Source organism: Rattus norvegicus, chromosome 10 (genome assembly GCF_036323735.1).
Source record: "Rattus norvegicus strain BN/NHsdMcwi chromosome 10, GRCr8, whole genome shotgun sequence".
NCBI lineage: Eukaryota > Metazoa > Chordata > Mammalia > Rodentia > Muridae > Rattus > Rattus norvegicus.
The window spans coordinates 10,882,898-10,897,686 of NC_086028.1; the positions used below are offsets into that span (position 1 = coordinate 10,882,898).

At 52.0% G+C, this 14,789-nt stretch overlaps 1 protein-coding gene across 3 annotated transcripts; it reads left to right on the forward strand.

The window, feature by feature from the left end:
- Positions 1 to 3,825: 3,825 nt before the first annotated feature.
- Nagpa (N-acetylglucosamine-1-phosphodiester alpha-N-acetylglucosaminidase) lies at positions 3,826 to 12,169 on the forward strand. 3 transcript variants are annotated; one of them, XR_005489885.2, is made up of 10 exons: positions 3,826 to 3,950; positions 4,048 to 4,506; positions 5,984 to 6,123; positions 7,463 to 7,571; positions 7,774 to 7,902; positions 8,533 to 8,738; positions 8,835 to 8,882; positions 9,647 to 9,748; positions 9,841 to 9,992; positions 11,397 to 11,532. XR_005489885.2 is itself a non-coding variant. In NM_001108265.1 (10 exon segments), coding segments are annotated over 10 exon segments (1,554 nt in total). In that variant the 5' UTR covers positions 3,834 to 3,864; the 3' UTR covers positions 11,608 to 12,162.
- The last annotated feature ends 2,620 nt before the right edge of the window (positions 12,170 to 14,789 follow it).

A 14,789-nucleotide genomic window follows, 5' to 3' on the forward strand; every position in this document is an offset into this window, starting at 1 on the left:
CAGAGACGATGCTGGCAGGCCTGGCTTGCTGGCTGTCTGCCTTTAGCAAAAACAGAGACATGGTCCCGCCACATCAACATAGTGGTGTTAAACCGTATCATTTAACACCCTTCACCCCCAGAAGGACAGCCTCTCTGAACAGCATTCACAGGAGTGAGCTATGGTTACTTCAGGCCTTGGTGTCATTTGTGAAGGGCCATTTGCTGGCTTTGACTATATTAGCTTCTAAGAACTAGCACACCAGCCTTGCAGGCTCTCTCGGAGAGCTCAGAAGAGTCTGGGCTCAGTCTCAGCACACAGCCTGCTGCCACCTCTGAGTGGCTGTGGCTGTCGGGCATCTTAGACATCTCTTGCCTTGTGGCTGCCCCTCTCCAGTGGCTGCAATATCTCCATGTAACCTTGCTTCCCCTGTGTGTATCTGCCTCTTCTCGGTACAGCAGTCAGACTAGGTTTGCAGTCCCCTCAGCTCTAAGATGTCCTCATCTAAACTAATTGTGTCTAAGAAACCCAGACATAAAAAGAAACCCATTCTGAGGTCTTGCAAGGAACATGAATTTTGGGAAGGACGTGGCCCAGTACAGGTGGCCGAGACTGACCACACACAGGCCCCAAGAAGCCTGGCTCTGGATTCAATCACACACACTGCTCACTGTAGACAGAAAGGGGCTAAACCTAATTAATTTCCTGTGGCACCTACTAGATTGGCAATACCCTGAGGAAGTCAGACCCTGGACCTTGCCTTGGGCGCTGCCCCAGAGGAAGTCTCAAGAACAACAGCCTCTGACAGGCATCACTGCAGGACAAACTGTGCTTCAAGGTGACACTGTCCAGGAGGGTCCCAGGCTCGGGATTCACTGACACAGGACACTTGTCACCTGAGTTAGTTGTTGGGATCTGTGTATGATACAGGTGGCCCTGTACGCCATGGTGCACACAGACTTTCTGCAGCCAATTCTTTTCTTCCTCCTTTCCATGGTCTCAGGGTCTCACAGCGAGTTCATTTATGTGCTGAGCCATCTCGCCAGCCATCCCTATATCCTAAAGGAAAACTAGTTTCTTCTGGTCAAGAGGAAGAAAGAGTGGGTATCGTTCTAAGATACCCCCAACAGGGCCAGGTTGGGGACCTGTGCCTTTAATCCCATCACTTGGGGAATTAGGCAGAAGCAAGAGTCGGCACATCGAATTTCAAGCCAGTCTGAGCTGGCTATAAATCAGAAACCCTGCTTCAAAAACAAAACTAAAAAAAAAAAAAAAAAAAAAAAAAAAAAAAAAAAAACAAGCTATGCAAAACACAAGAGTTAATCCATTCAGACATGGACACATCTGGCAAAGGAACTCCCCCTCAGGACCACAGGACAACCCTTGAGAATGCCTGTACACCATAAGACACACTAAGGAGACAGAATGCTGTCCTCTTTGATAAGCTAATGTACCTTTTTAAAAATGGCTTTTTTTAAAAATAAAACTTTTTTATTTTAAAAGTTTGGGGTGTGTGTGTGTGGTGTGGTGTGTGTGTGTGGTGTGGTGTGTGTGTGTGTGTGGTGTGTGTATGTGTGTGTGGTGTGGTGTGTGTGTGGTGTGTGTGTGTGTGTGTGTGGTGTGGTGTGTGGTGTGTGTGTGTGTGTGTCTGTGTGTGTGGTGTGTGTGTGTGTTGTGTGTGTGTGGTGTGGTGTGTGTGTGGTGTGTGGTGTGTGTGGTGTGTGTGTGGTGTGTGGTGTGTGTGTGTGTCTGTGTGTGTGGTGTGGTGTGTGTGTGTTGTGTGTGTGTGTGTGTGGGGTGTGGTGTGTGTGTGTGGTGTGTGTGTGTGTGGTGTGGTGTGTGTGTGGGGTGTGTGTGTGTGTGTGTGTGTGTGTGTTTTCCCTCTCAGGTGCCCTGCCTTCCTTTCAGACACTGGCCAGAACCTAAGTGTGCTTTCTCTGGTACTTTGGGCTTCTTTACGTTCTCTCAAACCCTCCTCCTAAGGCATCCTGCCATGAAGCTGACCCCCATGCTGACCTAACTCAAGCTGCACGGCATTTTTTCCTTCTTTCTCTTTCTCTGGACAGCTGGTGAGATGTGCACCTCACCTGCCTCAGGTTTTTTTCCCTAAACTCTAATAAAATTGTCCTCTTTGGATAAAATTTGGCTTTGCTTGACTTTCAAATGGTTCTTGTCTTTTAATTCGTTAACTGGTAAAGAAAAAGAACCTCCCAGGTGGCCAGCGACTCATACCTTTAATCCCAGCATTCAGGAGGCAGAAGCAGGTGGTTCTCTAATTTTGAGGCTAGCCTGATCTACAGAGCTAGTTCTAGGACAGCCAGAGTTATGCAGAAACAAAACAAAACAAAACAAAAATACATCCAAAAAATAAAACCAAAACAAGAAAAAAGGGGAGAGAAGAGAAGAGAGGAGAGGAGAGGAGAGGAGAGGGGAAGGGAGGGAAGGAAGGGGAGCCCATTTTAGATGATGCCAGTTCGGATTGTTTTGCTTGTCTGTTCACTTTAGCAAGGGTTCCTAAATTTTGACTTTGGCCCCCACCAGGCTATACAAAGTACGCCTGACTTCAAAATCATCAAAGTCAGGAAAGATAAAGGCTGAGATGTACCCGATAGGCGACCAAAGAAAACAATTAAGTTGGATCTTGGATTGTATCGTGGTCAGGGATAGGAGTGGGGTTGGGGGAGGGGGGATGATAAAGGTCCTGACAGGTGTAATGGACAAAACCTGCAGCCGGTTATGGTTTGGATACTGGAACTCATCAGTGTCTTTGATAGAATGCCTTTGGTCACAAGACAGGGTTCCTACAGATGACCTTGCTCAGTCGGTCTGTCATCACAAAGAGCAAAGAAAGAATGTGGGGCTGCCTTGGCACCCGTGGCTCCAGAAAAGACTAAGTACCAGAATAGCCCTGCTCCCTAAACCTAAACTCAGGGAAAGAGAGCCTCCCTAGTTCCTTACGATGCAAACAAAACTCTCCACCCATCCCTATAAAGAATCACTTGTGGCTTTTTCCCACACCGGCACCCCGTTTCCAGCAGGAGTCCCTGTTGCTATTTGGAATAAACGATCCATCTATAAAGATCAGGCTCTAGTCTCTTTTTCTGCTCTTAGTCTCTTTACACTGCCTAAGAAATCCAACAAACCTGGCTGTCCTGGAACTGGCTCTGTAGAACAGGCTAGCCTTGAACTCACAGAGATTCACCTGCCTCTGCCTCCAAATGCTAGTATTAACGGTGTGCACCACCACCCGTAGGCTGCAAGCTTCTTACAAGTTGCTGCTGCGGGTTGGGGATTTAGCTCAGTGGTAGAGCGCTTGCCTAGGAAGCGCAAGGCCCTGGGTTCGGTCCCCAGCTCCGAAAAAAAAAAAAAAGTTGCTGCTGCTGCTGCTGCTGCTCCTCCTCCTCCTCCTCCTTCTCCTTCTTCTCCTCCTCCTCTTCCCTCTCCTCCAACCCCAACCCACTCTTCCACCTCTTCTTGTCTTTGAGACAAAGTCTCAAGTAGTCCAGATTGATCTCAAACTAGCTACGTAGCCAAGGATGACCTTTAACTTCTGGTTCTCTGCCTCTCCTGAATGCTGGAATTGTGGCGTGGGCCACCACTTCTGGTTTGTCAGCACAGAAGGAAACTAGGGCTTCAAGCATTCTAAGCAAGTCCTGTACCAACTTACACCTCGCCAGCATCTGTTCTTGCAATTTTCTGTAAGTTTGACATAATATAAAAATAAAAAGCTATCTATCTCCCTTCCAGCCTTACCCTCCCTGATGGACTTCGAACGCATAATCTCAAACACAGAAAGGTATTCAGGTCCTTGGTACCTGAAAGCACCCAACAGCCTGGCCTGGAATCACGTGGGGCGAGCCCACGTGACCGGAGCACCAAGCCAATATGGCGGCGCCCAGGGGGCCGGGGCTGTTCTTCAAACCCGCGCTGCTCGGTTTGCTTGGGGTGGCGTGGTGCAGCTTAGGCTTCGGGTGAGTGCAGCCGCCAGGACCAGCCTGGCTGGGGTGCCCCTCTCCTGAGTGCTCTCAGGCACAGCCCTCAGACCTCACGATCGTCCCGTCCCCGCAGGGTTTCCCGAGACGATGACCTGCTGCTGCCTTACCCACTCGCGCGCAGACGTCCCTCGCGGGACTGCGCCCGGGTGCACGCAGGCAGCCCAGAACAGGAGAGCTGGCCTCCGCCACCCACGAACCCCGGCGCCAGCCACCGCGCGGCCGTGCGCACCTTTGTGTCGCACTTCGAGGGACGCGCGGTGGCCGGCCACCTGACGCGGGTGGCTGACCCCCTACGCACTTTCTCGGTGCTGGAGCCGGGAGGACCCGGAGGCTGCGCGCAGAGGCGTCGCGCTACTGTGGAGGACACAGCCGTCCCGGCCGGTTGCCGCGTCGCTCAGAACGGTGGCTTCTTCCGCATGGGGACTGGCGAGTGCTTGGGGAATGTGGTGAGCGACGGGCGGCTGGTGAGCAGCTCTGGGGGACTGCAGAACGCTCAGTTCGGTATCCGACGCGACGGGACCTTAGTCACCGGGTGAGGAGGCTGGGAACCCCGGAGCTATCGAGGGCAGAGGGTCTCTGATGTTCTTTTAGAGCCAGGCCCCCGAGCCCAGGTCACCTAACCAAGCTTCCTGTCATTCATCTTCAGAGTAGTGACGCTGACACCTTCCTTCCTTTAAGTTTACTTATGTGTCACGGATCGCTCGTTCTGTGATCAGGCCGTGTATGGGGCCTTGGGGAGGCGACCATGAGCCTGAACAGTTTGTGCCATAGTAAACTTTGCCTAGTATTAGAGAAAACAAACATTTCGTGTTCAGCAAAGCCATGGAATCAGTTGGAAATAGTGTAGAGTTATGGAGAAGTCCAAGACAACTAGATGGGGGCCTTTTGCTGTCTTGGATAGAAATCCAGGGTAGGCAAGGAGCTTGTTAAGAGCTGCCTTTGGCATTTTCTGTAGTATCTCTTGAAATTTGACAGCAGCCTGAGTTGACCGCAGGCAGGCAGGAGTAGGAGGTAGCGCCATCTAGTGTTCCAGCTCTTTTCCAAGGTTCCGTTTTGCCAAGGCTGGGAAGTGGGCTTTCCCCAGCTCTTAGCAGCCCTTGGTTGCAATTTCTAGGTCTGCCCATGTATCTGATTCTTCATCCTTCAACAGTAGCCAGTGTGACCACTGTTGATCTTAGGTTGTCACAGACACTAAAAATTCTGACAGTGACCAGCGCCTGCAGTTTCTCTCCCCTGGCTCTGTCCTTCAACCTCCCTACATTCCTGCTGTCTCCTGGTTCATCTCTTGGGCTCCCCTTCTGGACTTGTTGCCATGGCCACCGTCTCAGTACCTCTGTTGCTCTTTCTACACGATCCGATGGCCTGCTCACCTCCTACTTTCCTTTCTCTGTGTGTGCATCTGTGTGCGCCTGTGTGGAGGCCAGAGTTTGATTTCAGTTGTCTTCTGTTCTTCTATTTCCCTCCATCTTATTTTCTGACACAAAGTCTGAATCTAGAGCTCACTGGTTCAGTTAAACTGTCTGGCCAGCAAACCCCAGGGACCCTCCTGCTTCCCCCTTGTCCCCCAGCCCAGCACTAGGCTACTGCAAGCACACAGGAGAGCATCTTCCAGCTAACTCCCCAACTGAACTGAACACCTGCTTATATATCCAGAGAAGGGGTGTGTGCACCAGTCACTGCCCTGCCTCTTTAGAATGCACCACAGCAAAGTCCTCCTAGTCTCTCAGAGGATCTGCTCTCCTTCTGGCCTAGGTAGGAACAGTTGCAGAGTCATCTGGCACAAACCATTTCAAACAGTCCGGCTGAGGCTATGCCTTCAGGAGCGTGAGGGATCGGATGCAGTCTGTGGAGCTCCAGACGGCGGCTGGTGCTGATAGACACCTTGTCTGGTTGACTGTCTGAGGTTTGCTTAAGCAGCCGGGCAGTAGAGTCTAACAGATGCTAACTGCAGCGTCAGCACCCGAAGCTGTTCTTGCCGGTGAGTGAGCCCCCTGCCTCCCTGCTTCCAGGTACCTGTCTGAGGAGGACGTCCTGGACACGGTGAACCCATTCGTGCAGCTACTGAGCGGAGTGGTATGGCTCATCCGTAATGGAAGCATCTACATCAACGAGAGCCAAATCACCGAGTGCGATGAGACGCAGGAGACAGGTCAGCAGGCAGAGGTGTCTGGAATGCTCTCTTTTATTTATATTATATTTTGATTTGTTTACTCTGTGTGTTCAGGGGGGGCACACAGGCCAGGGTGGGGGTGGGGGAGAAGGTCGGAGGGCAGCGCCTTTTCTCCTCTCACCATGTGAGTCCTGAGTATTGAACTCAGACTGTCAAGTGTCATGGGGGGCACTTTATCCACCGAGCCACCTTCCTGACCCAGCTTTCTTCAGAGCCAGGAACAGTGTGAGTGGGCTGTTCTTTAGCTCCCAAATGTTTACTGAGCAGCTGTTTAGTGCTTGACACTATGGTGGGAGTCATGGGGGTTCAGTCTTGTGTAGGAGAAAGGGGACCGGTGGGGACCAGAAGTACAGGTATGAACAAAGTGATACAGACTTGTAGCACAGTGGTCTCGAATGGCCTAGGAGTTTGTCATAAATGCAGAACCATGAGTCCACTCTCCCTACCCCTCCCATCCAGAAACCACTGGTTAAATCCTAACCACTTGGGCGTGCAGGCACTCCCTCGACGACTCTGACGGGCGCTGAAGGTTAAGGGCCACTTGGCGATGGGCTGGAGAGTTGCCTTGGTCAGTAAAGTATTTTCCTTGAAAGTGTGAGGACCTGATCTCGAGCCCCAGAAAACAAACAGACAAACAAACAAAAGCCATAAAAAGCCAAATTCTGCGGTGCTCACTTGCAGTCCCAGGGGTGGCGAGATGGGAGAAGGGATAGTGGATCCATGGCCACATGGCGATAGTCCGAGCTAACAAGAAACCCTGTTTCAAACAGAAAGTGGACAGCACCCGAGGACCAACACCCAAGGTTATCCTCTGACCTCCCCAGGCATGTGTACCTCCACAGTAGAAAGTACTGGGGTGGGAAAGGATGCTTTGGTCCCGAGAGTCTGGCTACTTCAGGGTATAGCGTAGGGGGAGAGGAAGACTAAAGAGGCTGTCTTTGGATCAAAGGAACAAGCTATCAGAAGAACGCAGGGCAGAGGCATGTGGTTCCCAGGCAGAGTGTGGACTGCAAAGCCCTAAGGTGGAGAGTAGCTGCTGGGTGAACGGGAACAACAGAAGGGAGGCCTGGGACCTCAGGCAAGGCCTGTGGAGTTTGTTCTACTAACATTGAGGTCTCTGGAGACTGAGATCACATGAAGTGTTTTCCGGCTGTGGCATGGAAGCTCACTGGAGGTGGGGCTGGGATGTGGCTTGGCGAGCCAGTTCTTGCCTCACACGCATGAGGGAAGGAGCCCGGTACCAACAAAAGGGAGAAAGCAGGGAGCCTAAAGGGTCCGCTGGAGAGCTGGGTAACCACCCAGGGCCCTTCTCCTTCAGGTTCTTTCAGCAAATTTGTGAACGTGATGTCAGCCAGGACAGCCGTGGGTCATGACCGTAAGGGGCAGCTTATACTCTTCCACGCGGACGGACAGACGGAGCAGCGTGGGTGAGTCCCAGGGATCCTCAGGGATGTTTGCACTCAGTTCATCTGCCTTCCAGTAGTTCTGGGATGTGGGAGGGACGAGACAGCTTTCAGGCCATTTTGGAAGATTCATCAACCTCAGTGGGGGTATCTACCTACTACTAATGAAGGAAGGCTGTTAAGCCAGAGCCCACGGGCGCTCAGATACACACCCCCTTCTGGACAGCCTCAACCTGTGGGAGATGGCAGAGTTCCTGCTGAAACAAGACGTGGTCAATGCCATCAACCTGGATGGAGGCGGTTCTGCCACCTTTGTGCTCAATGGGACCCTAGCCAGTTACCCCTCAGATCACTGGTAAGAGCACCCTAACCACCTTTGTGAGAGGTGAAGCCATGCCCTGCCTCCAACCGTCTCAGTCAATACTGAGACCCTGCTGCGTGCCAGGCCCTGGGTATCCAAAAGCAAGCAGAAGAGCCAAGATCTCTTTCCTCAGGGTGCTGCACAGCCCATACTGGGAACCTGGGGCAGGTCAGGAAAGGCCTCCTTAAGGACAGCGAAGTAGGAGCTGAGGAAATGACTGGCCTGGGTTAAGGGAGCCTTCACCAGAAGGCAAACTGTACGCGATGGGGAAATCCTATAAATGGCCCAGGGAGAGGCTAGAGCTCGGTAGGAAAAGTACTTGCCTTGCAAGCAGAGGACCTGAGATCAATCTCCAAAACCCATATCAAAAGCCAGATGTGATTGGGACATGCTTGCAACCCCAGCATTGCTGAGGACGAGACAGGTGAATCCTGACACTCTGGCCAGCCAGCCTAGCCTACGCATGTGTGTATGCACACACACGCGCACACACACACACACACAAACGCGCAAACGCACACAAATGTCAAAATGCAGAGGGAGGCAAACTGGAATGGCCTTCTTAGGCTGCGGCAGGGACCAGCGCCAAGGCTTAGGTCTCTCCTCACAACGGATCCCCAACAGCCAGGACAACATGTGGCGCTGTCCCCGCCGTGTTTCCACTGTGGTATGTGTGCATGAACCCCGCTGCCAGCCACCCAACTGCAGCGGCCATGGGACCTGTGTGGATGGCCGTTGTGAATGCACCAGCCACTTCTGGCACGGTGAAGCCTGCAGTGAGCTGAACTGCGGCCCCTCCAACTGCAGCCAGCATGGGCTCTGCACAGAGAGTGAGTGGGGAGCCCACGGGAGGGCAGTGCTCTGGCGGGACCCGTGCCAGAGTCCACCTTTATCCTTACCTGGCCTCCACGGTCTTGCTTTGGCAGCTGGCTGCAGGTGTGATGCTGGGTGGACAGGATCCAACTGCAGTGAAGGTAAGAGCTGCCAGTGGCCTGCACACGCTCCATGAGAGCCTGGCTGCGTACAGCTGTTACGATGCCTTCGCCCCTCCTACGGGCTTGGAAGTAGCCTTCAGAACCTTTTCTCGTTTCACATGTGAACCACCTTTTGTCTTCCCTGATGAAAAATTCCCACCAAGTAAGAGGCCAGATTTTCAGTATTGCCCACTCAACCCTAAGGACCAATAGCAAAAAATAAAGTGTGGCCAGGCCATGCCCCTGAGGAAGATCCATCTAAGTCCTTAACACCTGGAAAGCAGCTCCTGGTGATCCTAAGGGTGGGTAGGATCACACCAGCGTCAGCCTCGGTGGACTTCCCATTTACAGTTTCTTCATTCTTTCAAGGTCATAAGTTCTAGAGCCCACCTTAAATCTAGGCAGCGTGCTTGGTTTTTATTAGAGACAAAGTCTCGTGCAGCCCAGGCTGTTTTCTAATTGTCTGTCTAACCAAGAATGGCCTCAAACACCTGCTTCCTGCTTCCTCCTCTCAAGTGCTGGGATCCTATGCATAGCACTAGCTTATAGGGTGCTAGGAATCAAACCCAGGGCCCCGTGTATGTCAGGCAAGCATTCTAGAAACTGAGCCACAACCATTTGCAGCTTGGGGGGTTTGGGCCCCAGGGATTCAGGGGTCATCTCCTTCAGCGTGGCTGTGCACACATCCAGGAGTCAGTTTGTCCTATAACAGGAGACCACGCCACCTGAGGTAAGACCTACCTGCCACCATCTCCTTTCCACAGAGTGTCCTCTGGGCTGGTATGGGCCAGGTTGCCAGAGGCCTTGCCAGTGCGAGCACCAGCGTCCCTGTGACCCCCAGACTGGCAACTGCAGCATCTCCCAAGGTACGGAGCCTTGAAGGTTCTTGAACTGGGGACCCTTGGGCAGGTCTGGAGTAGGTGAACTCTCCCAAGCCCTTCTTTCTGATGTCTTGCAGTGAAGCAGTGTCTCCAGTCAACTGAGGCCCCACCGAGGGCAGGAGGGCTGGCCTCTTTCACCGGGTAGGTGTTTCAGCAGAGGCTGAGCCCCTATGTCCCATCCATGAGGCACGGCATCTGTCTAGGCACCAGCCAGGCCAGGAGGCTGCAGGTGATCCTCTACTTTGTAAGCTCAGAGTCGGTCATGGGTGAAACTAGCATCCAGGATTGCGAGCGAGAAGGACCCCGGGCCACTGCCCAGAGGAAGTCAAAGGGTGCAGGCCGTGGGCTTGATATCTCTGGCTGCAGACTTTATACTTAGATGCTGGAGCAGGGCTGTAGACACAGGAAGGACTCACTCTGGACTCTTCTCTGTGTTCAGGCTTTGTGCTGCTCTTGCTTCAGCTCCATCCCCACAGAACTCAAGGAAAGGATTATGAAGCAGGGGGTGTGTGGCTCGACTGGCAGATTGATTGCCTAGCGTGCAGAAAGCCCTGGGTTCAACCCCCAGCATTTCATAACCCAGGCATGGTGGCACGTGCCTATAATTCTAGCACTTAGGAGGTAGAAGCAGAAGGGTCAGGAGTTTAAGGATATCAGGGAGTCTAAGGCCAACCTGGGATACAGAAGACAAGAGATAGATAGACAGACAGACAGATAGCAGGTTCCCGAGCTGGACCTTCTGGCACAAGCCTGTCATCCTAGCTACTCAAGGAAGCTGACACATGAGGATAGCAAATTCAAGGCCAGCTTGAGCTACAGACTGAGTTCAAGACCAACCTGGGCAACTTAGTGAGATCCTGTTACAACATAAAAAATAGATGATGTGGGGAGGCACAGACTGTAGCTCAGTGGTAGAGCAATTGCCTAGCACCCACAAGGACCCAGGTTCAATTCCCAGTACTGCAAAGAATATATTAAGAACGTCTGGGGTTGAGGATTTAGCTCAGTGGTAGAGCGCTTGCCTAGGAAGCGCAAGGCCCTGGGTTCGGTCCCCAACTCCGGAAAAAAAAAAAAAGAACATCTGAAAGCGGTAACATTCACATTAGGTGTGTGTGTGCACGTGCGTGTGTGCATGCCAGACCACGACCTTGGTTGTCATCCTCAGTAGCTCTCCGCCTTGTTTTTCATTGACCTGAAACTCACAGGTCAGGTTAGACTTGCTAACCGGTGAGCTCTACCTTCCAACCTTCCAAGTTGGGTACCATCGTGCCTGGCTTTTGTTTTGGTTTCTCTGTGTAGCCCTGGCTGTGCTGGAACTCACTCTGTAGACCAGACTGGCCTTAAACTCACAGAGACCCACCTGCCTCTGCCTCCCTAGTGCTGGGATTAAAGGTGTGGGCCACCGCACCCAGCTCTTCTGGACTTAAATTGGGTCTTCATGTTTACAAGGCAAGCATGGGCTATTTCCCCAGCTCCTAAAAATCTGTTTAAACGTCCTCAAAACATCGGAGACTGTCTCTAGTATTCCCTGCGTGTGTCTTCTGTAAACCTAACCCCCTCCCTGCCCACAGGGCTCAGCATTCCCAGTGTGGGCTCTGGCTGTCCCCCCTCAAGTCTCTCTTTCCTGTCCCAGGACCACGTGGCTGGCACTTACCCTCATCCTAATTTTCCTGCTGCTGATCAGCACGGCCGTCAACGTGTCCTTGCTCCTGGGCTCCAGGGCAGAGAGGAACCGGCACCTCGACGGGGACTACGTGTACCACCCACTGCAGGAGGTGAACGGGGACGCGCTGGCTGCAGAGAAGGAGCAAACAGAGGAAACTTGCAACCCCTTCAAGGACTGACGGAGAGCTAGGCTGCCCCAGTGGTATGCTGCAGATAGTCTTGTCCCTGCTCCTCACCTTTACAGGGGCAGTTGTGAGGCCACTGGCATGGATGCTGTGCACCCCGCCCCTTGCCTGACCATGTGGCCCCTGTCCCCGTGCTGCGGCTCACGCCACCCCAGCAATACGGAGCTCTGGAGAGCCTGCACCTGCTTCCCTGCCTGCCTGTATCTGCTGCCCAGAGGCCTGTCTCCCACAGGGGTCTCGCCACTGCCAAAGACTCCCAGGAAGCCACTTGCAAATGGAACTCTGTGGCCCAGGCATGACAAAAGTGGCCACTCTGCTGGGCCACCTGCACAGGGGTGGAATGAAAGACTTACCCCGGGCTCAGCCACGGCGCGTGGCCGCCTCTATGCAGCCTCATCGCTGGACCGCCAGCTAGAACTCTGCATCTTGTCACAGGAGGCCCCTCATAAGAAGGGATGGGGAGGGAAGGAAGTCGCCATGTTTACAGACCTATTTTTGTTGTCTTGCTCCCTAAAGGAGTTTTCTAACACTTGAATAAATTGGGATACTAAAACGAGCCACCACCAGGGGGCGTGTGAGGTCTGAGTCCTGAGCTGCTGCTTCTCACGGGGACCTGAGGACAGCTCCAAGGGGACCTGAGGACAGCTCCCAGTACATCAGAATTCATGACGGTAGAGCAAAGGATTGGCTGAGAGAGAGCACCTCAAAATTTACCCCTAGTGATACACCTCCCTCCAGGCCCCTCCTCCTGACCCTACCCAAACAGTCCCTGAGCCTCCGGAAGCCATTCTCACTGAAACCGCCACATTCCAACCCCTACTCCCCACAGACTTGTGACCATATTACAGTGCAAAACGCTCTTAGTCCAATTTCCTCCATACTCTTTCGAGGTCTCAACACTGTTTCAAAGTCTTTTCTAAGACCCAAGGCACCCTCTTTTTTTTTTTTTTTTTTTTGTTCTTTTTTTCCGGAGCTGGGGACCGAACCCAGGGCCTTGCGCTTTCTAGGTAAGCGCTCTACCACTGAGCTAAATCCCCAGCCCCCCAAGGCACTCTCTTAATTGTAACCTGTGTAACCTCCTGGTCATTGCCAGGAGCTGTGGTAGAGCTGACTCCAAACCCTGCAGCTCAGGGTCTGTTGTCAAGGGCTCTTCAGATCTCCGACTCCCTCAGGCTCTGCCGCCTGCAGCATACTTCTCTTTCTTGGTGCACAGCTCTCCTTGGCCGATATCTCATGGCTCTGGCACCTCTAACACCTTGGGGTCTCTGATGCAATCCAGGCCTTGCTCTCACAGCTTTATGCAATGACCTCTCAGACCCTCCCCTACAGGGTCTCCCCTTCCACACGCCTGGCCCTCGTGACTCCTCTTAACCAAGGAGGAAGTGTCCTAAAACCCTTTACTTGTATATTCTTTCATGACTCTAAAGTCAGAACCTCGAGGACAACACTGCCAGGTTTCATTACCCATGTGGGACAGAGCCTGGTCCCCTTGGGCTCATTCATTTTCAGACACTTTGATTTATTGTTGTTTTTTAGCAGAAAACTCCTCAGCCCTTTCCTTCTCACAAGTTGGAAGCAAAGAACTAGTTATGGGCGGGTGTTGCCCTGAGGGCCCCCCTCCCCACATTTCGGCTCCCACCACACCCCTCCCTACCCACTTCAGAGCAAGCCTTGGCTCCAATACTAAGTTCCCTGGTCTCTTTTTCTCCTCAAATGCTACATTTTGCTTGATTTCACTCTAGACCTGTGTAAGAGTGACTGACAATAACCACATGATAGGGTCACCATTGAGCTGTATCGAAGTCTCCAAAAAGCCAGGTGGTGGCGCTTCATGCCTTTAATCCCAGCATCTGGAGGCAGAGGCAGATGAATCTCTTGAGTTCAAGCCCAGCCTGGTCTACAGAGGGAGTTCCAGGATAGCCAGGGCTACACAGAGAAACCCTGTCTCAGAGGGAGTGGGGAAAGAAGAGAAGGAGAGGGACAGAATCTCCTCCACCTAAGAAATTACTCCATTATTTTTCAATTCATTCCAGGCAGATTCTTAGGACAAGGGCAAAAGGCAGCCATAGTTTTTCCATGTGTGTCTCTAGCCCACTTGCTGATATCTCTCTCCTCTGAAACCTCTTGCACTGGGCTTCCATAGTCCACATTGCTCTCAGCATTGCTGTCCTCTGAACTCCAACTAGGATGGCTCCTTACATCTTTTATATAGCAGTCAACTATTTTCCTAGTCCAAAGTCCCAGAGTCTTCCACATTCCTCCAAAAATGACGGTCGGGCCTATCACGGAAATGGCCCACTACCTGGTACCTGGTACTTATTGTTGTCTTACTTTTCTATTGCTGTAATAAAATATCACGACCCAGGCAACTTATAAAGAGAATGTATTAATTTGCCTTACGATTTTAGAGGATTAGAACCCATGATGTCAGACAAGGGGGGGCAGAGGGTGAGAGGGAGGGGGGAGGGAAGGAGAGAAAGAGGGAGAGGGAGAGGAAACAGAGAGAGAGAGAGAGAGAGAGAGAGAGAGAGAGAGAGAGAGAGAACGAGAACACAATGGAAATTGCACTAGTTTTTTGAAACTTGAAAGATCATCCCAGTGACACAACTCCTCTAAGGCCACACCTCCTAAACCTTCCCAAGCAGTTCCATCAGCTAGAAACCAGTTATTAAAATACATGAGGCATTGAGAGCCATTTCTCATTGACGGTGGTGGTTTGGTTTGGTTTGGTTAAGACAGGATCTCATGAAGCCTGGCCTGGCCTCATTCTCGCTACATAGCTAAGGATGACCTTGAACTCCTAATCCTTCTACCTTCACCTCCTGAGTCCCACAAGTGCAGCCATGAACCACCATGGTCATTTTACGTAGAGCTAAGGATCGAACCCACAGTTTTGTGCATGGTAGGCAAGTGCTCTGTCAACTGAGCCACACTCGCATCCACATAATTAGAGTCAGGTGTCCATGTTTAAAGTCAGCATTCCAGGGTGCTAGTGAGATGGCTCAGTGGTTAAGAGCACTGACTGCTCTTCCAAAAGTCCTGAGTTCAATTCCCAGCAACCACATTGTGGCTCGCAACCATCTGTAATGGGATCTGACACCCATACATATGTCTGAAGACAGCCATAGTGTACTCTTATACATAAAATAAATAAATCCTTTAAAAAATAAAATAAA

Coding starts and splice junctions, on each gene's coding strand:
- Nagpa (XM_039086258.2), top strand. CDS start 3,865: ATGGCGGCGCCCAGGGGGCCGGGGCTGTTCTTCAAACCCGCGCTGCTC. Junction 4,507..5,983: donor GACGGGACCTTAGTCACCGG/GTGAGGAGGCTG, acceptor CCCTGCTTCCAG/GTACCTGTCTGAGGAGGACG. Junction 6,124..7,462: donor CGATGAGACGCAGGAGACAG/GTCAGCAGGCAG, acceptor CTTCTCCTTCAG/GTTCTTTCAGCAAATTTGTG.